The sequence below is a fragment of the Lytechinus pictus genome, chromosome 7 (assembly GCF_037042905.1).
Source record: "Lytechinus pictus isolate F3 Inbred chromosome 7, Lp3.0, whole genome shotgun sequence".
Lineage (NCBI taxonomy): Eukaryota > Metazoa > Echinodermata > Echinoidea > Temnopleuroida > Toxopneustidae > Lytechinus > Lytechinus pictus.
The window spans coordinates 1,321,874-1,348,883 of record NC_087251.1 but is presented as its reverse complement, the minus strand read 5'-3'; the positions used below and the strand labels follow the sequence as shown (position 1 = coordinate 1,348,883).

The 27,010-nt window shown below is 33.5% G+C and overlaps 1 protein-coding gene across 26 annotated transcripts in view; it reads right to left on the bottom strand.

Moving 5' to 3' along the window:
- LOC129265175 (1-phosphatidylinositol 4,5-bisphosphate phosphodiesterase beta-1-like) overlaps positions 1–25,907 on the bottom strand; it is a 92,687-nt gene extending 66,780 nt beyond the window's left edge. For 24 of the 26 annotated variants that reach the window (XM_054903179.2, XM_054903178.2, XM_054903183.2 and 21 more), the window contains exons 1-5: positions 24,493–24,921; positions 17,044–17,184; positions 8,987–9,066; positions 5,709–5,762; positions 4,905–4,989 (exon numbers count right to left, since the gene is read on the bottom strand). In XM_054903179.2, the coding sequence (XP_054759154.2) occupies positions 4,905–4,989; positions 5,709–5,762; positions 8,987–9,066; positions 17,044–17,184; positions 24,493–24,576 (444 nt within the window). In that variant the 5' untranslated portion in view covers positions 24,577–24,921. Of the gene's footprint in view, positions 1–4,904; positions 4,990–5,708; positions 5,763–8,986; positions 9,067–17,043; positions 17,185–24,492 lie in introns of all 26 variants that reach the window. The other 2 variants (XM_054903176.2, XM_054903181.2) reach the window with 1 other exon arrangement.
- Positions 25,908–27,010: the final 1,103 nt, after the last annotated feature.

Sequence of the window (27,010 nt, the reverse complement as noted above, 5' to 3'; positions counted from 1 at the left end):
AACCACATCAGCGACTGATCATTATTGTTAAAAGCAAAGTTTCAAAACAACAATGCTAACATGAATCCAACAAGCCAATATGGACTGAAGTACAATGAATTTAATTAAGGAACCATTTATTCCCCCTCAATGGGCAGATGGTCTAATTGGGTTTTATTACCAAGTGATGTTTATTCATTAGGCTGAAGATGTTTGTTTGTAAGAGTTGAGTGTGTCATTCTTGAATCTCTACTCTAATACAATGCTCATTCCCATTTAAGAACATATACTGAGGAACTACAGTTCAGAAGTTGATTGAAAACAGGCATATAAACAGATGTAAATAATGACATGTTAAAAAAAATTCCTTTCATACTTCAGCTTGTGAGAGAATGGAAAGAAGTGATCTTGAAAACCAAAACAAATGCTGAGGTAAGTATACAGACAAGCAGATATTCGGAATCACCCAAATTTAGACAGATTTGATAATGATATTCCTTATTTTATACTACACTGTATCCCTAAACTCTCTCTACAAAATATAGTCTGTGACTACACATATATATTATTGGCATATACGTTGGCATGTACTTGTGGAATATGCATGAAATGTGATTATGGGGAGATATATACCCTGATATCAAGATCAGATTACCTGCTTTAGGGTAGACTTTGATGATAGTATGAAAGGTCATGTGATAGAAACATCATCAATTTATCTGAAATCATGTGCATGTACACGAACTGTGTCTAGAAAGAATATAAACCCAGCCATATCTAGGGACTAGTTCTGGTGTTAAATGTATATCCCACGGCACAGACGTCGGATGTTTTGGGGCAAGGCCACATTTCTTTATCTATGCATTTTCCTCATGCTTTTCAAAAGGTGGGACTGTTTTACCTACATGTATAATCATAATCATTTATTTACAGATAGACTTTGTGAAAAAAATATATTAATTGGCGAAGATAATATTTCAATTGAAGGTGATTGAGCAAAAGATGTTGAAGTTGTTACTAAAGTAACATATCAACACTTTTAGGAAACATCTGCCAGATCTATATCAAGGAGCAGGAGGAAGGGGTGACAAGTCCATTTTCCTTCTTTTTTTTCATAGGATGAAAACCCCATTCACACTTGAATTCTTGACCCAGTTCCCACCAAACCCATCAGTGGGAATCTATTCAGCCTGACTATGAATCCTTTGTAAAACCTAATTAAACATGTGACTTATGAATATTAATGAGTATGCAACAGGGGCCGCGGAAGCGGGGGGGGGGGGGGGGTTGGGGGGCTGGGCTTCAGCCCCCCACTTTTTTCCAAAACCGTGTACAAAAACGTAAAAAGTACCATATGATTGTGATTTTTTGCATGGTCAGCCCCCCCCCCCCCACTTTTAAAAACCATTCCGCGGCCTCTGTGCAAATAGCTGCCAATATACATGTGTATAGAGTTAATCAAATGACAATAAAATCAAATTATTTTATGGAAAATACCTTGTAATATTGCAGTGAGTGAATAAATATTGATAAACATATGTCAGGAAATAATCTAAGCTCTGAATTTGTTTGAGAAATAAAAAAGTGAAATTCTAGCTAATGAATTAAAAATCATACTTTTTCAACCTAATTTGTTTATACATATAGGTGCTTATCTCCATATTTCCACCACACAGGATGTTTGCAATAGCAAAGCTTTGCTGTTGGGGACATTGGCACCAATTACTAAATGTGTCAACATTTTCTTAAATTCACGGCCGATCGGGAATCCGCAAATATATCAGCTTATACAGTATCTGAACCAGTTAAGTGAATAAGTTCAGTGTGAAAAGGGTCAAAATTTGGACTAAAGACCAAGCTATCAACCAGAATGATATGACTATTACTTTGGATGGCTGAAAATCATAGTTGATCATAGTTTGAAATGGTCTTTTTTGTTAATACAATTGACATTTGGTTCATCCTCAGGTTATTATAATAATAATAATAATAATAATAATAATAATAATAATAGACACTTCTTGTATAGTGCATAAACACATTATGAATAACGTCTCTATGCACTTTGAAAGGAGTTGGATATTATTACCCGGCTGTAGCTCAAGCAGCTAGCTTCCAGCGCTCGGCATTTCGAGGAATAAGTTCCTGCCAGGTACCCATTCACCTCACCTGGGTTGAGTGCAGCACAATGCTGAAGGAAACTACACCATGGCTGGGATTTGAATCCATGACCCTCTGTTTCAAGGTCCAAGAACTAATCCACTGGGCCACAATGCTCCATGTTACATGTACGTACTTGTACCGCACAAAACCTTAGAATTTTTTGTCTTCTTGGAACAATATATATATAAAATATCAATGTCCAAAAGGCTTTACAATAAGGATTGATGTCACTGATCAATTTCTTAAAAACCTAACTCCAAATATTCCTGTATGCATTGTCTGTTCAGTTTCAAAAGGGCATAAACTACATGTATGGTCTTTTAATCCACACAATATTAACTATTCTCCAGACAAAAATTATCGTGGGATGATTATGGCTTTTCTATTTCCATTTCAATAAAACAATAGTATAAAAACATCACAATAGTCAAATTGAATCATTCAAATAATTGAAACTATTATATTGAAGTACAAGTTAAGTGGCAGACTACTGTATTTGAAAAACCACTTAAACAGCTTTAGCTCTGGCTATTCGCCAACATAAAAATCACTTCAAGTTGACTGGGATGTCATATATTAAATCAAAATACATAACTGCTGGTAGTAATAATTGAAGTTCTAGAAACACAGATTTCCTAAGTAAGAGGAAGTTTACCCTGATGTTAAAGGGGAATCCAACCCAAATAAAAACTTGTTTTTATAAGGAAAAGAAAAATCAGACAAGTTGATAGGTGAAAGTTTGAACAATATTGGACAAACAACAAGAAAGTTATGAATTTTTAAAAGTTGTAAATATTGGTAATCACTATACCCATGGAGACTTCAAATTGACCGCATATGGGATGCCATAGTGATGTAAGGCAAGGACTACTCTTCCATGTACTCCAATACATATTATGGCTAAATGTCATTTTCCCCAAAAGTTTTATTTCAAATTATATTTTTCTTTCATGAGGACATAAAACAATATACTACCTGGGTTATATTTAGATTACTGCCCCAGGGGAATGGGTACTTAGGAGAAAACCACAAATCCCTGATAATAAAGTACATGGCCTATGGGAAAGTTGTCCTTGCCCCTTGTCATAATTTACTTACCCAGTTGCCAATTTGAAATCTACATAGTATTAGTGATCTCAATTTTAAAGCAGCTTTAACTTTTTATTGCTTGTCCGATTTCTTTCAAACTTTCACCATTCTGTTTAATTTAATTTTCTCCTTCTCAACACAACACTTTATGACCACGGCTGGATTCCCCTTTAAGTTGGTTTTGAAATAAACAGGGAAATTAGAGCATAAGAGAAATATGCATTACATAAATTCTATTAATTTCAAATGTTTTAGGGATTATGATGGCTATTTGTTTTAAATAGAAACACGCATGATATAATATGTATAATGTCACATATTGAGTGAACATGTGAAATTAACTCAATTTTCTGAGAAATGGCAATTTATGGATTTTACATTTGATCACAGGACATATGGGAATGCATATCATACATGATGTTACAGAATTTAATAACTCTGTTATTCTTTGCTGGATTATAACAAACCTTCAAAATGTTATGCTTTTTTTCCAGAACATTTTCACTGAAGTACATTCAGAATAACAAGTGGAATGCCTCTGGCCGTCTCACCTGCATCACGCGATTCAATATAGCAGCAGTGCTGATTTTGAAAACTACTATAACTCGCACAAGATGTTCAGCGATACTTGGTTACTCTTATTTCCACGTTTTATGAACTAGACCAATACACTTATAGAGATATGATGGCAATTCAACAAATACCCCCAACGTGGCCAAAGTTCTTTGACCTTACATGACCTTTGACCTTGATCATGTGACCTGAAACTCGCACAGGATGTTCAGTGATACTTTATTACTATTATGTCCAAGTTTCATGAATCAGATCCATAAACTTTCAAATTTATGATGGTAATTCAACAGATACCCCCAATTCGGCCAAAGTTCATTGACCCTAAATGACCTTTGACCTTGGTCATGTGACGTGAAACTCATGCAGGATGTTCAGTGATACTTGATTAACCTCATGTATAAGTTTCATGAACTAGGTCCATATATTTTCTAAGTTATGATGACATTTCAAAAACTTAACCTTAGGTTAAGATTTTGATGTTGATTCCCCCAACATGGTCTAAGTTCATTGACCCTAAATGACCTTTGACCTTGGTCATGTGACATGAAACTCAGGCAGGATGTTCAGTAATACTTGATTAACCTTATGGCCAAGTTTCATGAACTAGGTCCATATACTTTCTAAGTTATGCTGTCATTTCAAAAACTTAACCTCAGGTTAAGATTTGGTGTTGACGCCGCCGTCGCCGCCGCCGCCGCCGTCGCCGCCGCCGTCGCCGTCGGAAAAGCGGCGCCTATAGTCTCACTCTGCTATGCAGGTGAGACAAAAAAGGACATCCATTTTCATTTCATTAGTTTGATTAGTTAAAAGCTTAAAGAACACTGTAATATCATATAGACCTAACAAAATATAAACATGGTGATATCAATCCCAAAACCCATTTACTTCACTGTATCAATTCATTTAACCAGCCCAGAAGTGTGTTTCAATACTGTTCTGGCGGGCTCACCCTGAGGAGCTGCATAAAGTGACTTGCAGGATCCATAAAACTACTTTTAAACTCCTGATCAATTCTGACAAATACCTCTCATCTGTCAAATCAGAAAATAAATTAAGAGTGCTTTAATTTGACAAATATCTTTCATTTGATAGAAACATACCTTGCCACTATGAACTCCAGCAACCTGTAAAGCAGTCTCTACTTTCTTTCTGTCAGCGCTACTAGATGAAAACATCTTGCGGATACTTGGAGAAAGACAAAGAGAAACACAATTTTCACATGACTGCTTTTCCATTTAGGAAGTTATGAGAGTATTTAGTATCTATTTTTTTCTAGGGTAGTCCATTCATCAGTAATTAGTTGTTTTACATGGGGTCCAGATTAATCATAAACTTTTATATAAAAAATCATGATGTATACATCATGATCAAATAATCATAAAATACTGCAAGGCAAGTATGGCAAGTACAAGGCAAGTTGATTTGTATTTGAAGTTCATGAACATCACTCCAAAAGCTGATAACAAATCACTAACACTCAATAGTTTTGAGGAAAGAATACTTAGGGAAGAGAAAACATAAAGATTATTACAACTTTTCTTTGCCAATTTGATTTTAAATCCATAACAATCTACATTATCAATCAGAAAGTAAAAAAAGATAGTTCAGACTGGAAAAGAAAAAACATTATAGAAAAGAAAAATGCAATTAATAGGTTCCAACTTTTCTTTTAATGCTGGACAAATTACATTCATTGCTATATTCTTCCAAAAATTTATAAAAAAAACCCACCAAATCAATTGTATAAGCAACTGCACATTTAAACATGTAGAAGAAATTACAATTAATCATGAATATTGATTCCATTTCTTCATTTTATAGGGCTGAGGTAATGTATAAATTTGAAGCTAGGGAGAAAAATTGCCTCTACTAGCCTCTACATTTAAAGTGAATTGGAAACTTACTTTTTGACTGGAATGTGGCCATCTCTGTTCACCATAATGGTTATCTTGGTGTACCTTGATAGAAATAAGAAAATAACATCACATATTTGAATATTATTCAAATTAATCTCAACACAATGATTCCTATATCCCCATAATTCCCCAATATCCATACATGTATTAACCCACTGCATCACCAATCTCATACTAGTTGTTAAAAATACACCTTAACCAAATGAAGAAATGTCGTATATTGATTTTGTTAATTGATGGATAAGGATCAGTGGGAGAGAGAGTGGAAAGGAATATGTAATACTCTCCACTCCCTGGGCAGTATAATTGGAAAAACTGAATTCAATTGCTACAAAAAGAGTGTTATCTGGATCAGGTTGCATAAGAGTGGTAACTTTGCCATCCAATTGTATCTTTTACTGCAATCCTTGATTCTGATTGGCTGATGAGCATTGCTACCATAGTAGTTACCATTCAATGACAAAGGTGTAACTTCCATGCAATGGGTCCTGTTATCTACTGATGATATGAAACAAGTAATTTCTGAGCAATTTTTCTTAATCTTACAATTGTCATATTGTGAGCGTACAATATGCCCTTGCTGTTTTTGCCTGTATTTACATTTACTATCAAACAAACAAAAAAATGTGAAAAATATTACAATCATGTTTTATACCCAAAAGTTTAAATAGTCAAATTTGACTGCTGAGTCTTTACCTTAACCTCCAATGATCAGTTTGTAAACTATGTCTTAATTTGTTTTTTGTTTCATTTACAAACATACATTTTTTTTAACTTCAAATTCACCATAGAATTGGTCAAACAGCACATGCTATGAATAAAAATATTTCAATTTATTTCATCACATCAATATTCTTAAATATACTGTTGTTTCATATTCATACCTCTGGGAACCCTAGCAAAAAGCTAACAATCAAAGTACAACAATTTTTTTAATTTGATTTCATAACATGATAAGGCAATAATGAAAGCAAGCAAAGTAAAAAAAATCATTCTGAGGAATTGCTACATTATTGGATTACAAATATGCACATGTATGCATGCAACATGTAATAAGATAATGCAGAGGCTTGCATAGCAAAGCTCATCATCACAAAAAAGTCATGATTTCTACACAATTGACATGCAAAGAGATTCATGTTACAAAAATGTGAACAGAGAAATTCTAATCAAATCACCTACTGCTTGATAACTTCATTTTGGAATTTTAGAAAATACCCCACGTACAATAAACTGTAGATAGCTTTCACCTCTAACATTGGGAAAGAAGCTCTGTGTAAGTTTTGTAATAGAGTGAGAAACTAAGGACACATACAGGAAAAAATGGTAAAACAATATTTATTTTGTAAAAATCTACAAATTTTCCAATCTATCATGATTTTTTCCCCAAAATATTTAAAGTAAAAAAGAATCTTTCATGGGCACTATGACAAATGACAAGCAGCAGTAAATAATTGCATGTCATGTGAGTATATGAACATGTAGTCATCAAAACTTGTATAAATATATGGTATTGACTTGCTCTACTATGATCATCAAATCATGTTACCCTTTAATTTGGTTTGATTGCAAAACTCCCATTGTCAGTTTTCATTATTGATGCTTCATTGATATATAAAGTACACATCATGTTTTCATGTCTTTCATTAGACATATGACTAGTCTAACCAATAGCCCCTGACAAACTAACTGCAGTAAGTAATGACATGCAAAAAAAGGTAAATATTAAGAAATACTAGTCTTTCTACATGTACATCTCTATCGTTTTGTTTTTCAATTTCTTATCAAACACTAAAACATTGTTGCTAAGCTTTGTCAAAGCATTCACACCTTTAACACAAGTTTCAGTGTTATTATGCCATGATTTTTTTTTTTACTTCAGAGCACTGGGTCAAGCACTCTATGAAACCAAGAAGTGTACTTGGCTTTAAAGGTGGGATTCTAGTCCCAGTGATTATTTTAAGAAGTTGGAAATGCATTGAATATGCAATAGGTTTAAAATTGATAAAGGTTTAAAAAATCAATCACATTTTAGAATTGCTTCCTTGAGCAGTCATAAGAGGAAATTTGGGCTGAATCAGAAACCTGCTTTCAAGTGCTTTCTTGAGCTGGTGTATAGAATTCAAAAGTTGCTCATCAATAATAAGCTACAACTGAAAGCATCATTGGTAATACAGGATGTTATTAGAATATGACTCAACAATGAGAAAGAGAGAAAAGAATGTCCTCATTAATGTCCTCATTTGGGGTTTCAAACATTAACAGGAAATGAAAATTAAATTTCACATTCAACTGGTGTGCAAAAGGCCGAGGACAAAGTCCATTTTCACCAAGAAACAGATAATCTCAATTTATCAGGAAACTGACATGCTGCCTTTTCACACACAAGTAAGGGAGAAACTTGGATCAGTTGCCTGCCTGTTGAACCAAAAATACATGTATAATTTGAGTCCACCCTAGGCCAATGTCTAAACCCTGCATTATGTGAACGTGCCCTTCCCATATTTTATTAAATAGTATTGAGCCAGAAACATTCAGGATGAATACAGCATGCGTTTGGATGCTCTTTGAATATACTGGATACCAAAAGAACCCCCATTCCATCTCATTCAAAGACTACAGTGAAACAATAAATATGAAAACTGTATGACATTGGATGATGGAAACTATCATTGCGTTTATGACCTTTAAGGAGCCATAGTAATCATCATTAATTGCAGCAAAACTACATCAATTAATAAGAACGGCATTCCACACAGTTCTTTTATGAAAGGAGGGGCTAGGGGCGTTTCTGCAGAAAGAAATAATAAACCTCTGAAGGGCTTAATGAGAGAGTATTACAAAGGATATAATGTCAAAACATGACAAAATCCAACATGCAAGTTTTGAAACTTCAATGATTTTCAGATATATATATTATTCATAGGATTCAGAAATATTTGTAAGAAACTGTTCAAAAAGGCTGCAATTCTAGGAACTATTTTACTTTATTTTATTTAGTTTTATTTTATTTGTTTCCACATAATTATGGGTGAGATAGCCCTCATCAGCTGAATCAATGTTCTCCCGAAGGGTCCAGATATAAGCTGTATGTCCAAGGGGTCTCCAGCTCTAACTGCAGCTGGAGAAACTTCTGATTCCCAATACAAAACTGGTACAGTTTTTTAAACATAAAACACACATATATGACACCATTTGACATCTGAATGCTTAGTAAAATATTTGCCTATCCTTGAATCAACCTTCATCAAGGTAGCCATACTTACATTTTGTGGAGTAGTTTGGCTGGTGATGGGTTCTGTGCTGATCTGTTGTGGGCTATTTTGAGTAAAGTTTCACACCATTTCTGAAACAGAAAAGTGTAAAAGGGCGTTATATAGTAATATTACAAGTATGCAAGACATATATGGATTATTGAGAAGTCTAAAGTTAACCCTTGCTTGAATTATAGAAAGTCAAAAAAAGATCATTTTTGTATATGTACGTTTCTTCTTTTTCCTGTGTCCTTTACACATGCTCTTATCATTCCCAGATAGTTATGAATTAATGGAGAATAAATTATCATTGACTGTAAGAGATTTGCATCACAATTGGCTTTCCATACACTCTAAATCACAAGGATTTAACAAATCGAGTTTGGATATGAATAAAAATAACATTTAAATCTATTAAATCATTAAGGGGCACATTGTGCTTTTCACTAGCTGGAACTCAATGGCATTATCTTTAACAGATTTGTACATGTAATTACATGTACATGCAACCATTTTAAAATTTCTTCACTTTCTTGTTTTTGAGATTAAGAATTCATTTTTTTCCCAATAAGAGAACATACACAATCAACAGCTCTACTTTATATACATGTATTTTAAATTTGTTTATTAGCCACTTATTTGGAAACAGTTGTAATGTCATGCAAAAATTTGACTACAAAAATAGACTATGCCATACAATCGTTGTACAATTGAAGAAACGCATACTGTACTTGTATACATGTAAATTTACCTAACAAAGGCTGCAAACTCTTAAAATTCCCCTATTAAACCTTCCTTATAGTTAATCTACATGCAAATTATAGTGTAATTTGACATGCTGCCATTTTTTTGCAGTGCATGAAGAACTGTAACATGATCAAGGCAACAGAATACAAGAGCACTTCCTAAAATTGGAACTTTCTAATACAGCTTAATGACCCATGGCTAGAAAAGAATGAACTCTTACATGGTACTGTATATGATTTCTGACTATTTAGTTTGAATTTTCAAATGAATCTCAAAACACACACCTAAATTTGTTGACCATGATTTTACTTCAATGCAACACACATTTCAAAGCCTATACCAGGCAAAGAACTGAGTGTGTTAAAATTAAAACTTGATTTGATATATATGCTATTTTGTATTTGCATTTTTTATTACCTTTTTTAGTCCCAAAAGCTAATTTTTGAATATTTGTAAGAATTCATTCATAAGATATCCATTTCCAAAATCATGTTTGTTTTATCTGGGACACAGTGTATCACTACCACTGAAATAATCTCACATTAAATGACAAAGGAAATTAATCTACATTTGTCACTTTCCATTATTCCATCCACATTTATATTCTTTAAAATGGGTATTCCTTCATACCATAATAGAATGAATAAACATAGGATTATCAAAATCATTCAAATTATAACATATACAGTCGTTCAACGAAAACAGTTGCCAAAGAAAGTGATCATGTACAACGATGCATTTTATCAGAAATGAACAAGCCCTTTTTTTCTACTCATATACAGCACACTGCATAGAAGGCCTGTATGCCTTTGTTAGCACAACTTATTATCAACTTGTACCTTTATTACGACCTTTGGGGGAATAGGTAATCATAATTCCGAGAATCATTACCATATATGGTCATATTCCGTTGCTTATAGATAGATACCAGGTAAAAATATACTCAAGAGCCCTTGATAAAATACAATGGCCATGAATATGCATGAACGCCAGAATTATGTAAATCAAGATGTCAATAAATAGATACGTTTCAAAAAGGAGATACGCCTCATTTTAGTTTAACTCTTGAGCACATTACATTTTCTTTCTTTTTTCGATATCTTCCAGTTTTCTTTCTACATGCTTAAAACTGAAACGGCAAATCAGCAATTAAAGGTAGGAGTGACCTTTTCCACATGTTGTGGTTGTGCTTAACAAATATTACAAATCATAACTGAAATAATTTGAAAATTCTTTAAACGTTTGATATATATATACATGCTTAGAAATTGTGAAATCTCTTTAATTACCATTGACTTATTGTGCTTTTAAAAGTTTTATTTTGAATGATTTTATCAATCTATCATATGCATTCTCCTGTTATTCATTCATCTTTATCAATAACTTACTGTGCAAATGTATGTGAATAATTTAATTGTCTCTGTTTTTTACCATGTATTTTTAATTGATACCCTGTAAAGCATGTGTATTTCAGTTTTTACTGCGATACATGTCTATTAAATAAACCATTAAATGAAATGAAATGTAATAATCCAGCCTTGCATAATGCTGAATCAAACAGTTAAACTATTGAACCCAACCATTTTAAGTATTAAACGCAACATTTTGGAAAAGGTTGTCATTCCTAAAACTTTTATTTGCGGATTTAGCACTTAAGTTTTCAGCATGTATCTTTCATTTTCTCTTTCTATTTCTCCTTTTACATCTCCCCTTCTCCTCATTTTCCTATCCTATTTTTTTTCTCTTTTTTGTATTTTTCTTACCTTTCCCCTCCTGCTCCTCATCCTCCCATTTTTTCCTTCCCTTGTCCCATTTTATTTACTGCTCCATCCTCTCCCCATAAATTTGATTTCTACTTATTAGGGGAAGTCATGCTAATTTCTTGTCTTTATCCATCTTCATTAAAAATATGAATGTATATCATTATCAATTTTGATATAATTTCTTTGAAAAAATTATCAAGCAAATGCTCTCTTATTTGTTTTGTTAAAAAAAGGGGGGTAATGTTTATAAACAACAGAAATTTTCCTTTGAAAAGACCGTGAAAACAATATATATCATACCGTAATCACAGTTAATAAAACCTATACTATTACCTTTTCTTGAGAAATCTATCAGTGGACTTTATTCATATTTGAGGCATTTGAACTTGTCAACTAAAGACATGAACTCCAGGCAATTTGAAAGGAATGCACCAATGCCCATTCCTCATCCCTTTTCCCAACATAAGATCACTGCTATACCCCCAAGGCTTCCCATCTAAACCCACATCCATCAGAGTATCAAGGCAAAGACAAACTACATACTCTTTAAGTATTTACACTATCAATGAGCAGAGGTGAATGATGCCGTATATCACACTGAACCACCTGTAACACCATCTCAAACTTGCCTTACAGCACAAACACAGATCACCATGGTAACCACAATTACCATGGAAACTATACTGCTAAGGAGTGGTGAAGACTTCATCAATAGGAGTGGAATATTTGCCACAAGATTGCTAGGAATCGTTGATGGTCACATACAATATCTCAATTTGTACTGCCATGTTATTTCTTTGAAAGGCGAACACAATATTATGTGCCTTGTGGCTAAACATGAATCCATAATATTTCAAAACAAATCTACATGTACATCTAAGATTTATATGGCAATGATTTAAACAATTTATCAATTAACACAAATGTGGTTTTCATACTTTAAATGATAAAGAACTTAATCTGATCTAAAGTAGATATGAATAAATACTCCTTAAAACAGTATTACAGACTAAATATGAGGCTCATTTACACCAGCTAGAACCTAAAAAGTTGACATGTTAAGTTCATGTACACTAGCTAATCCTGCACTATATTCAATTACTTAAAATATGAGTGTGGGGTATTTTTCATTTAATTCCTTTTATCATTAGAATTTCCTTTTTGATCAGATTTTACTGCCCTGCTCCAAATCTTTATGATATTGACATTTCAATGTGATATTAACAATGATCACACTGACTATAACCCAACACACCCTGATCAAGTTACATCAAGTAGTTAGTCACAGCTGTGAACTAACCTCTAATATATTATCATGTTTACATGTACAAGCAAAAAACATGAAGGAAAGGCATCAAGATATGTCTCTGGCATTAAAAGTGACTGATATAGCGGGGGGGGGGGGGCAAAGAAATTTTGCATCAATTGGTTTTTAAAAAGTCAATGCAGAACTATCCATGTTTACTTCAAACAAACTCTATATTTGATTTGTTTAATGTTCATACAAAATCCAACTAAACAATACTGTATTATCCCAAATATAGTTTAATTCTTCTGGAAATAAGTTATATCCTATAAAGTATTGATAGGCCAGCTTCACTCTGCAGTCATTTAGAGACACTGAATGCCTGCAAAATAATAACTATAGGCCTTGCCCTTCATATGTAGGCAGCCAATATTGAATACCCCTCTAAGAATGAAAAGATAGCAAAGAAATAGGAATAGTCCAAATAATGAATCATCTTTTCAATGCAATAGATTTCTCATTCCATCTATTATAGATGGGGCTGACATAGTGTGACTAGGGTTTATTGGTAGTAATGTAGAGGAGCACTTAGCTATGTAAAAAATGGCTCTTGAAGGGAATTGAAAAAGCAATGGAGCTCCTGGGTTCCATTTTTGATGGTATATTTTATAAATAAATCACAACTATCCCTTGGCATTGGTTCAAGTAGGAGAGAAGAGAAATCAAAACACAAGCCTGTCGAGCATCAAACTTAATATCTTGGAGCTCTAACCACATAGTCTCTTTACAAAGACTTATAGAGTATTCTGTTTCCAAGGTGGAGTATATTGTTTAAATAGCTTTAACACATTTTCAAAATGGTTTAATGTAAGACATCCGCATTCTACAAATGCTATAGACTCCAATTTTTTTCCTTTGCTAAATCGTATTTGAATTTGACATATTAGATTTCATCTCTCATGTCCTGATTTCTTTCTATGCTCTCTTGTCCATTTTCATATTTGTAATAAATATCAATGAGACTTGATAATAAAAAAATGTTTTTCCAATCTTTATTGTCAATGCTTTGGAGAAAAAAAAAGAATTACAAGCAAAACATTAAGGTATCCACAGATTTTTACTGTGAAATATTAAATTTCAACAGATTACAACATAAATGTCCTATCATAGAACATAAACATTTTATTTTAATTCTAGTTTTCTACCTGTTGTAATATGTAATATGTACATGTAGAGTAAATAATATGCACTAGACTAGAAATTGACTACATGTACTATGCTCATGTATTCACATAAAAAGTATTTATCCATTTTTTTTTACTAACTAACTACTGTACATGATTATTTTGCTACACCATCACACACCTTTATGGTATGAGAGCCAATTATTGAACGTGCCATTTCCACATGTTCAGAGAGCACCTCTCTGCTATTATAAAAAAAAGGTTTAATTAATCAAATGCATCAAAAGTCAAGGCTGTGCAGCTTAATGGTCAATAAAAGCAGGCTGAATGGGGGTATGCTGTATTCTGAGCAATTTTCACACACTGTTCTTTGTTAATATAAAGATTATTGCTGATCAATTATTCATTTAATGTACATACAGTACTTGTGGGATCACAGCTCAGTTTAAATCTATTTACCTAGAGTCCTTTTTCTTTAAATGTAATCAAAGAGCAAAGAAAAGCACCTAGCATTCAATCATCACTGTTCCAAGGAAAACTTTTAAAAGATTTGTTCAGACATTTTTTTAAAGGTTCAAGACATTCTTTGGGTACAAAGTGGACAGGATATGATACACCAAATAAGTCGCTGAGCTGATAGATGGTGCATATTAGGTAATAAATATTAATGCTCCAGCAGTTTTCTAGTAACCAGAGAATTCAATTGAGGGGAATGGGGGGGTCTAATTTGAGTACAATGGTACCAGCATAATTAAAATTATGATGATGTCCAATAGAAATCCACCTTCAATACATAAGTCTAGTGCAAGTCAAAACAAATTCAAACTCAGGTCCCACTGCATTTAAGTATAGCTATCATGTTAACTTGGCCATCCATCCAATTAAATTTTTTGTTGAATCCTTGATTTTGAATGACTGCTGAGCATTTTTATCATAATAGTTGCCTTTGGATAGAAAAGTTCATTGTAATTTTCATACAACCTGCAGACAATATGCCAAGCATTTGATTTCTTTAAGGCACCCTCTCACATCCCTGATTTCTTTCTGTGGTCTCACAAGATGAATTGGACATTTACCAGGATAATCTTGAATTGCAGGGGCTTTTCTTCTTACTCTCTTTCATTTCCAATTTACATTTTGAAATGGACAAAGTTGCAATTTATGGTAACTCTTTTGCAAGTTGAACAGTCTTCTTTTGATATTTGGGGGTGTGTCACCCAAAGTCCCCATGTACCATTGTCCCTGTTTATTATCATGCTAAAAACGAGATTTTTAATGACAAATAATATAAAAGAGTTAATATAAAAATGTTAATTGATGGTACATGATCATAAAATCATTATTGATAATATCCATAAAATTGATGGTAATACATTTTTGTATCTTTATTAAAAGAATTAAGAAAAGGCGTTCAGTATGAATGCTGTAATAGTACCAGCATTATATTCACCCTGCATAAATACAAGGTAGATCACTGGTAGAATGGTACTTCATCCTCATGCTATTAAATGGACATTGGAATGGAGATACTTTTGAGCGTTTTTTATACAAAGATCAAAGAGTTTACAATGAACTAACTAGGCCAGTGCATTTTTCACCATTCTATTTCAATGATGCATGCATTCAAGTCTAGTGAATTCTAACTGGTCGCTTCCAATAAATACCATCAAGGTTACAGAAAGCAAGCCTACTCTTTTATACAGGCATATCTCCTGTACAGTACATATCGAGAAAAGATGGGGCACTTTTGGGTATAACTATTCTACTCACTTTTCTACAATTTAAAAAGCACAACTGGATAAATATTTCACATCTCCCTCACCCCCATTGATCAATCAATCAATGAAAACATCAATACATGTAAATAAACAAACAATATAAACATAAATTAGTACATGAACAAATGAAAAAGCAGTAAAAATATGAAAACAAAAAATAATAATTATGAGCGGAATTTCATTTGTGCAAAATAGAATATATCTTCAGGAAATTCCATTACACTTTAGTAGTCTGAAGTCTTAGACTAATTGAATATCACGCCAGCTTGTCTTAACACATTGCAGTAGCTGCTTAGTTTAGTTCCCCAATGATCTCTAATGTGATAAGACGCCCAGCTTTTCTCCTAACTATAACAAATGCCAGACTTCAACCATTCCATAATAGCATCAAAGCACTTGCAAGCTTTTCCAAAGTAGATGGACATACTCTGAGCCTCTGTAACCCCTTTCAGTAATTCATCTATTTATGGTACGCAATAGAAAAGTTTGCATCAACAGTAAAAATTGCTTTCAGTAATTCACAGCAGACCAAGCTTCTTTTGCAAGGACATTTCATTAAATCAGTGACTCATTCTAGAAAGGTACCAGTTGGAGCATGGTAACTACAACGCTCCTACTTCAGACCAATAGGAAGCAATAATAGGCAAAGCCTGATTTTGCATGGAAATAACAGATGAACTTTGACCATGTGATGAATTTATGCCCAGATATAGCAAAGCTCCCTTTAAATGATGATCTGGTCCATGCCTGATTTGGACCTGGCCAGTACCTGGTATTTCTAAAAGCAAAGCTAAATTTTTGGCCCAACCCTTTGAGTAATTCAAAATTTTATGACTTTGCGAGGGTAAGGACGGAACAGCAATTTACTGAAAGAGGGCATATGAACCCAAGAGCACATTTTATCCATTTGAATGATAGAAATAGATTACTGATCCTTTTCTATTTTTTCTTGATCATGAAAACTTGTTGCATCAGTGGTAATAGTTGATATACAACAAGTGTAATTCTAATTTGAAGTATATACATGTAAATGCTATCTACAGAAGATATTAAGCTGTTAAACATACATGTACATGTATTACTATCTATGTTTGTTTGTGTTTTCTTCACATCAAATATATCACATGGTGGTATGAAAATTAAGATATTGTATGACAAAGTTGTACTGCTGTACCATTATTTGATGACAAAGAAATTATCAGGCAAAACTAGATGTAAAATGAATGTACAATTCATTATTCTTAAATACTTTGAAACAATTTCTTTTACCAAAGAATGCAATTGATCATACAATCCGACAATATGATCAATTGTAAAGTTTGGTTTTCATAGGACACAATGAGATTCTTACCTGAGCTACTTTAGCCGATGTACCACAGAAATTAATGAATGAGAGACTAACAATGTCTGATCCATAGACAACTGTGATGGTCTTATCTTCCAAAGGGACATCTTTAGAACCCATGTCACAAAGAGTACTCAGCTTGGCATCCTATATACATGATCAAAATATATATTGAATGTCAACATGGATTACAGATCAACAGCTATGATAAAATAACTCTTCTGTTCTCAAAGTTGCACATCTATACATGAGATCAACTACCTAAACATTACAACATAATATCACATAGAAATGTACTGGAGCATTATACATGTAGAAAGAGAAAGAAAATGCTAAACAAAGGATCAGCTCTTAAACATTGTCCCACCTATTCTTATTTGTCATCAAAACATTCAAAATTCATCTTTTTCCTCCAGAATCTACTTCATGTATGTGTGTACCATATTTTTCTACATTTTTATTTGACAGACAAAATATGCATGATGGTAATTTTGTTGTCAATGCTTCTCAGAAGTCATTAGTATAAGGGTTAGTAGATGTGCGAACTACCCCAGAGTGACAAGACTTCATGACATATATTTGGGTGATTTCACGGTCAGTCGCATTACAATTTTCTTTTCTTTTCTAAATACTTCGTGCTGTCAGTTTTACAGGATTGAGTCTTAACAATACATATAGAAAAGTTGGGTGCTGTATATGATGGACGCCATGACATCCTAAAAATCGGTCAGTCGCATTACACAACAAGAGTGTCGCTAAGGCGAGCACATAATACGTCCGTCTGTAACATGGAAAATGGAGTTAGTGGTCAAGCAAGGAAAGTGGAAGGTGGCGACTTCACCTTTGACCTTGACCTCAAATCAATAGACCTCAAATCAATAGAATTGCTGAGATCTATGCTAATATCATACACGCCAAATTATATGAGCCTAGGTTAAGTTCAACTCAAGTTATCTCGTTTACAAGGATTGCAGAAGGGTTTGATGAAAACATCTGTGTGACCTTGACCTTTGACCTTTTGCCCTCAAAATCATTAGGCTTCCTGGGATTCATGCTAGTATCATACACACCAAATTGTAAGAGCCTAGGTTATTAAAGTTAAACTGAAGTTATCGCGTTTACAAGGACTGCAGCAGGGCAAGATGAAAATATGTCACTGTGACCGTGACCTTCTACAGAAGGGTTCAATGAAAACATGTCAGTGTGACCTTGACCTTTGACCTTTTGACCTCAAAATCAATAGGCTTCCTGAGATCCATGCTAGTATCATACACACCAAATTATATGAGACTAGGTTAAGTTATACTTAAGTTATCGCGTTTACAAGGACTGCAGAAGGGTAATATGAAAATATGTCACTGTGACCTTGACCTTTGACCTTTTGACCTAAAAATCTATAAGCTTCCTAGGATCCATGCTAGTATCATACAAACCAAATTATATGAGCCTAGGTTGAGTTAAACTGAAGTTATCATGTTTCCATGGACTGCAGAAGGGTAAGATGAAAACATGTAACTGTGAACTTGACCTTTGACCTTTTGACCTCAAAATCAATAGGCTTCCTGAGATCCATGCTAATATCATACACACCAAATTATATGAGCCTCGGTTAAGTCAAACTGAAGTTATCGCGTTTACAGGGAAAAGTTAACAGACGGACAGACGGACGGACACCGCACATGATACCATAATACATCCCGTCTAGGACGGGCGTATAAAAAGGACATGGAAAAAGAGTGACTGATTTACTTTTTAATAGTTCTTTCAAATCATAACATTTTTCAATACCTGCAAAACATTACTTACATGTCTCAAATATAGTAAGACATTTGCATTTGGGTAGCAACTTCAAGTTTCTTTTGTGGACACAAAAAGCCTGATCTGTCACATTACGGTCAGTCGCATTACACTTTGTCTGGCACCATAAATTCGGCATTTTTTAACCCTTCCTGCAACTTATATTTGAAAAAAGAAATTAATATTATGTAAAATGATGACCTTCAGATTAGTTTTCAGATGAATTGAAATTTAGTACTATATATATATATATATATATATATATATATATATATATATATATGTAGTCCCATGTATAAATTTTTTTTTGTATGGTTCGGATTCTCCTATAGTATAAGGAGATGTGTAAGAAATTTGTTTTCAGGCTAATTATGATCACCTTCTGTATTTATAAACTTCCATATGAGTTTTAATAGAAAATTTTGAGCCAGATTTGAAAGAGAGCCAATATAAATTTTTGAAAATTTACATGTATAGGCCATAGGGAAAAAACATGAATTTACTTTATTTTCAAGATAACTACAGTATTCATAAGGGTCAAGCCTTTCCGAACCCTTGCAATTATCTAAATATTAAGTCACTATCACATGCCAAATGGAATACTATCCCATAGGATAAAATGTTAAGGCGTGCCATGTGAAAGTTTAGAATGCATTAGGGTTAGGGCATTAGGGTTAGGGTTAGCATACATCTTCTTATTTTCCTCTTTATCAAAAACAATCCTCATCTTTCTCTTTCTTTCACACCCTTAACCATTTCCCTCCCTTGTCAAAAAACATAAAAATCTTCCAATTTCCATCAAGAAGCTCATCAAGACTGAGAAAGAAGGGCTTCATCTCATCCCCTTTCTGAGAAAGAAGTGTAACTCAAGACGGAGCAAATTATAGAGTGAGACAGACACCGGCGCTATCATCGCTTTGGCTATCCCCCAATTAGCCTTGATTGAATTGAGATGCTTATCACTCGGTTTAATCTTATATATGGATAATATGGAAAATGGGATGAGAGCTGTATTCACACTCTGAGTTAAAGCTGAGATGGATTAATCAAAGTTTTAATTGAGTTAAACTGTCTTTTATCCAAATATGCATGATTTGATATATACATAGTATGGAGACTATAAAACTGTGTTCATACTCAAGGCTTAAATGTGTAATGAAACAAGCCATTTCAAATTTTAGAATCTGCATTACAACAATTTGCAAAATAGCTGCCTGTGTTTATATTCTGTTTCAGAAGATGAGAATATGTAGGAAATTCCAAGCCATTTTAAAAAATACAGAAAATGAACATTGGAGAATGTGTACGCACTCTCTACTGGAGTCTATTAGCTTGACTGCAAAGCATGGCTATTTAAATACTGAGAAAATATTTTTAAACATTTTATTCGGGGGATACTATTTCCCCTTCATATGGGCCTAAGCAGTTCATTAGATGGTATACTGCATGATACATTGTCTCTCATGTGGAGAGTTGGGAAAGGTGGGTGACAGAAATTGTGTCATTTTCCTGGAAAATTATATGACTGATGACACATTTCAGTGTCACACCTCTAAATCTAACCTTCCTTGGTTATTCTTACATTATCTGAGAAGAAACACATATTTCATCCATAAATGCATGGATTCTTCTTAGGGCAAATGATAACTTTAAGGAAGTGACAATTTTGTTCCTTTTGCCCAACTAAACATGATTAGCTCTAAAACAGATAATGAAAGTTTTTCCCTGTTCACTCGGACTAAAATTTAATATAAAGTTAAAATATTTATTTCAAATTCTTTGATATTTTTAAATTCAATACTAAAGATCCAAAATTCTGCTGGTCACTATTCAAAGCTGATCTAGATTAATTTCAAATCCTTCAGAGTTGGAATGTACAATATGGATTGATTCACTAGTGAATATGTGAATTGCAGATTTGTAACCTAATCTAACTGAACCAAAATATTCCTTGATGTCTAATCTACAAAAATTGAATATTCAATAATCATAAATTAATGGGTGAAAATCAAGCTTTGAAGGGTCAATGAGTGACAGCATTTTAAAAGGATGGTTACATTGTAATTTCTCAGTCCTTTTCTACCCCTTCTGCCATTTTTGGTTGAGTGTGACAACAATCTATTTATCCCCTTAATAGTAAAAATAAGAAAAAATTTAAAAGTGTAATTTCTTTTGCATTTTGTATCCAATGTCGATCTTATTTTCCCTGACATTCATGTTTTTTTTTAATCTAATTTCAAATCATTTACATGTAGTTGTTGGGTAGACTTTATGACCCTTTGATGGTAAGCTGATATGTTTGCTTGTACTATAAAACTTAAAATACATGAAACAGTTTATGAGATCATTTTAATTCTATAATTAAATGCTGAAAGTACATTGAAAGTAATAAGATAATAATTCATATCACACCAATAACTTCACCAAGAGCCTTAACTTTGATCAAATACCGTTTCTCAACAGAGTTTGACAGCACTTTTATTGATTAGGGTTTGAATCATGATCACAACTTGCGACTGGAAAGATATGCAATGAAGTGGATGCTTTATCCTGCTTCAGTTTGCTTCCCATCTTCATCAGCACAAAGTAAGACCAAAGATATATGAAGCGAGCTCAAGCCCGAAATTAGGAGGCATTTTCGTACATGTAGGTGTGATATTTGCACCGCATGTTCATGTACATGTAATTACGCACGTGGCATGCTCAGAAAAATGAATCAGGCTTAAATCGGTCTGGTAATAATAATAATAATATTAATGATAATAACAATAATATATTTTACCCATAACCACTTCGGTTTAAAAAAACTGTTCTCCCAGCGGGCCCTGCTTAACATGATCTTATCGGTGAGGTCACCTGGCAAAATAGCAGGCTAATTTGCAGCTTAGCTATTCTCGAAATATGTCTTGGAAGTTTTGAGCTTACTTTTTTTTAAACAAAATAGCAGGCTCGAGCAGAAAAAAGCCTAATATTCTTTGATAAGGCTAATTCATGGGATCAGCAATAACAAGCTACAAAACACCCACTTCATTCTGATGAAGATGTTCCTAATTAGGGCTGCACATCAGAACGCTGTTCATCTTATAACGTGCAAAGTGATGAATAGCCATCAAAATGAACATACCAAATGGTTCCTGGAATGTTGCTTTACACTTGTTTTTACAGATGCTTCCCTTAGGGTTCACCACTTATCAGCCAAGAGGTATTTTGTCTCCCATTTCACTCACATATTAGCGAGAGACAGAGCAAGGAGCTTCGGTTGAAAGCTCCTTGGACAGAGAGTGAGAGTCAGATGATCCGAGCGAATAGAGGATTGAGGGGAAAGCTAATGGATTTAATGGGATAAATGCCCTGCAAGGATGGTTAAATCCTCCACCCATAATTTATCTCAGTTTACCCATTAACCATTTGGTTAAGACTGCAATTATTGCTTGAATTGATTCAAATTTGGGTTAGAGAGATAATACAATGTGGGTGTGAAAGAGGAAAGATCAAGAAACGTCACTTTAGAATTGTACTGGGAATTTTAAAGAGTGAATTGAATTCCAAGAAAAATGCAAAAAGACGTGATAGCAATCTAGATTCATCATCCATCGATATCTCAACAATGTATTTAAAACAAGAGTTTGTGCAGTTGCCACTACGCCAAATGCCCAAGAGACTATTAATTTTTTGAAAATGTTTTCCAATCCACAATATTTCCTCTTCTTATATAGCTAAAAAACATTATGGTCATGAATATGTCGAAGTTTAGAGAATCAATCTTGACATTGAATTCATGAAAATTTTGTATCATAATGAATTGTTATATTTTTTCTACAACTTTTGTGTACAACACACAATATCTGCATAGAAAATACTCTTAAAAACATAACAAGCAATTACAAATCAAGCACTTCACATGATTTTTTAGATTTTAGGAACCAGCAAAGCCCCAAAGGGGTGTTTCCATAACAAGGCCTAAACGATTTTCCTTACATCACTGTAAATCCATATTTCCCATTTGTACAGGCAAAATTTTTTAAATAAATATTTATCATTGTCTAAATGCATTTTTCTATTTAGGTGGTTCGTGTTGAATATTCATTAACCCATAGATGTACAATGTGCTAATCTGTTGACTGATCAAGATACAGCTCATATTATTCCTCAGGATATATGGGGGTGTACCACAAATATTTAATACATGTAAAACAAGTATTAAATATTTGTCCAACAATTGTATAGATATGAATTGGCTGAATATAATTATTTGTATATGATCTGCATGTATAATATGATGGAATAATTCAAAAATGAAATATACCTGTTAAAATTGTATGTTTATATTTTAATAAATTTGAACGCAACTTGAGTTAAAATATTAATACAACTCATATCAATTAATTTATTCTATGATCCTTGAGAACTCTTCATGCTTTGTAAGCATTCAAAAGTAATTACACCCAACTATTAATCATTTAAGTATAGAAAGATCTAAGAAGAAAGCTCACATGATTTATTTTTGGTTCTTATACATGTAGTATCTTCACTGAAGAATAATCTGCCAGTCCCACTTTTATAGAATTCTAATTTGTTATGGTAATTACTTACAATCGAAAAATGGTTTCTGATAACTTGGGACAAAGATTAAATTTTCTCACAAAACGTTCTTTGTCACACCTATGCAATGGTACAGATGAGTGGGACAACTTGAATAGAAACTGCATGCAACAGATAATAAATTAATCTAACGCTCTGATATATTTAATTATCATACATCGATGCAATAAAAACCATGTTTCTAAATAAATGTTAATCTTCTTTTCATCAAGTATAGAAATTTGTTCTTGAGTCCTCAAATCAAATTATCAAATTTTTCCTACAATGTCCCAAATATATTATATTCAAATATCTTGAACATGTTGCTTTAGTACATAGACAATTTAAGCAGCACAGCAAATGTACAAGCTCTTTGCTCACATCGTCAGTGATTTTACGAAGGTTCAAACCTAATTTTCAGTCAAATTATCTAAATTTATTTTTTCGCATATTCGGAAAGCTTGTGATTCACTCTATTGATTGCCAAAATTCATATCATTAACAAAAATAAGGGCATATTTAATATTTTTATGAACCGGTTCAACTTCCTCCTTTGATTTGGCTCAAACCATTCTTTGTGTAATATAGTCTTTGGAATGGCGCATGCATGTCAAATACCAAACGTAGATGCTGCGCGTATGTGGTTTGCGCAGGATTTGTGCCTCTAAAAAAACATGCGCATGGCATGAATGATTTTACAAACTGGCTCAAACCGTGGTTTGTGCCGATAAAAAACAGAGCGCATAGTGCATATGATTTTACCAACTGGCTCAATCCCCCTGTTTTGGGTGAAAATTAGCAGCTTCTGAAATGCATACATACACTTCATTTCAAATATTGAAAGAATGAATACGAATTGCAGACAAAATTTTGTATATTATTACGAAAAAATAGAATGTATGCTTTAAATTGGTATAAATATTGATCCAAACTTTGAACGTGATTGTCTCTAAATCTTGTTTTGGAGATCAGCTGAGGTTTGAGCCAGTTCGTAAAATCACTGACGACATTACTGCCTGCATGCACAAGAATTCTTTTTCTTTGGCATATTATTGATCATATAAAGAGAAGTTTTACCTTTGGTGTCATAGCATATTTTCCTGTTCTTGTGTCTCGTAATTGGGTCAGTTCTAGGCACTCAACATCCTGAAGAAAAGTCATAAGATAAAAAAGGGAAATGAATCAAATCAAATATTAAAGGGAACTATAATTTATCCGAAGGTCAAACCGTCACAATCCACTACTGGTATATAGGAGAAAACATCTATTTTCATAGTCTAATATTGAAGAGAACTGCCACTTACTAGAGCCTTCGATCACCATGGCAACTATAAATTTTTTATAAAGAGCAGTTTCTTGACAATATCAACAAATACTTCATCTATACTTTGATAACTGAAAATACTTATTACATTTACCATTTCATAAAGCTACTGTATGCAATAGTGTCCATCCAATGAAGATTTAATAAAATAGCATAAAGATATTCTTTCATACATGAAACCCAGAAAGCCAAAAAAATCCTTTTACAGGAGAAAATCAAATAAATCATTTCAAAATATTCGATAAAATAAAAAGCCAAAGCCACATAAAGTTAACTGTACATGTATATATTTCACAGATTTCATCAATGGCCTATACACTAATATCAAGTTTCATAAAAATATTAATCCCATATTCTGCTCTATATACAGTACTGATGTCTAGACATGTAATTAATGGGTGGTAACCACAGATTCTCCTCAAAAGACTTTTTAAAGGGACTAGATATTATACTCTGCAGCATCAAGGGAAGCTGTTGACTTTGTTTTCAAAGAAATACACTGTAGGCCTACATGGTGTTATCATCATAAAAATAATGAATGTTTATAAGTGTAATGGACAGAATATTTCATGAGGGGAAAGAGGAAATGATCTACATGTATTCATCTTTCACTGAATTTAATATTCTGTCCATAGCAAAATTAAAAAAAAAACATTCATTGTTTGTTTTACAAGACAGATCCTTGTGATTTAACATTTTTTAAAATTAGAAACAAGAGAAGGCACATAGTCACTTGATTGCCGCATACATTCCATGGAATATACCCTGGAGTAGTACGAAAGACTGAATTATAATATACAATCCCTATCCCTAATATACAGTACAAAAACATGTACATCTGACAATACTGTACACATCAGTTAGACAGTTACATTAAAAATCACAATGATATTGAAATAGAATGCCATATGAATTCACATCATAGTCATTGCATTATCTGACATTACTTCAGAGCACCGCTTACTTTATGAACCAGTAGCGTACGCAGGATTTTTTAAAGGGGGGGGGGGTTCAAGCTGGATGAAATGTTGACAGGCAAAAAAAAAAAAAAATTAAAGTTCTTCACCAAAAAAATTGACAAGCAAAAAAAAAAGGTCTTTAATTTTTTTCAGGGGGGTTGAATATTTAGGGGTGGTTTTGGGTATCAAAAACTAAAAAAGGGGGGTTTAACACCTGTAACCCCCCCCCCCCCCCCCCCCCCCCCCCCGCATACGCTACTTTTATGAACTCCTTTAGGCCTTTGTACGGTGTTGCTTTAAACTGAGCCTTCTGTTTGTTGTCCAATATCTCAGTAGATAGATAGATTTATTAGATTTAGATGCCTGCAGAGCTCACACCAAAATCTGACCCTAACAGTCACATCATGAATTTCTCTGATCATTCCTGAAAATCATATTTAGCAGAATATTAAACCAGAACAATATCCAATATCAATATTTATTATTGGGCTATTAGGTACCATCTCCATGTTACATTCATGAATCAACTTGCAATTAATAGACAAACTATCCAATACATATTTGTACTTTGGATTTGGCTCTAGACATTTATTCATGGTAACATATCAATACACAATTATCAAAGTAGGGATCCTAAAGTTTTAAGAGATCAATACCCCTTTCATTTAATCGCTCATTAGTTGCTGGTCCACACCTAGTTGTACAGAACTTAAGATTTGGGCTAAAAGAGGTATTTTAGCTCTACTTTTAGAAGCATCAGGTGCAGACCAGAGTAGTGCTGAATCCTTACATGATCGAAGGTCATTTGTTGAGGTCAAGCAAACCAAGCTTCTCCAATACTTACCTTCATTCTGACCTGTGCAGTTATGACATTTGTCTCCTTTAAGACTGATTTAATGAAGAAGGTTCCTGCCATAAGCAGCATGATCTACTGCAAATTACCCAAAGCAAATGTTACTATTTGGTGTGGACTATTTGAATGAAAACGGTCTACTCAGGCTTATGAATAAACTACCTAGAATAGGGTCATCATATAGCATGACCCTAAAGAAGGTCTATTGACAAGCCAGATTCATACTTCATTGAAAACTGCCACGATCATGAAAATGTACATACTTTATTTTAAGTCCATGGCCGTACGCAGGGGGAGGGGCAGGGGAGCAGTTGCCTCGCCCCCAGAAATTTGAACATTTACACTTTTTTTACTGAAAATTTTCACAAATTTCACTAAAAGTATGCCCAAAATCCTTCAATTTCACTTTACAACATACAAGAGCGCCCCAAAGAGAAGCTTGGTCACTTCGCTCTCTTT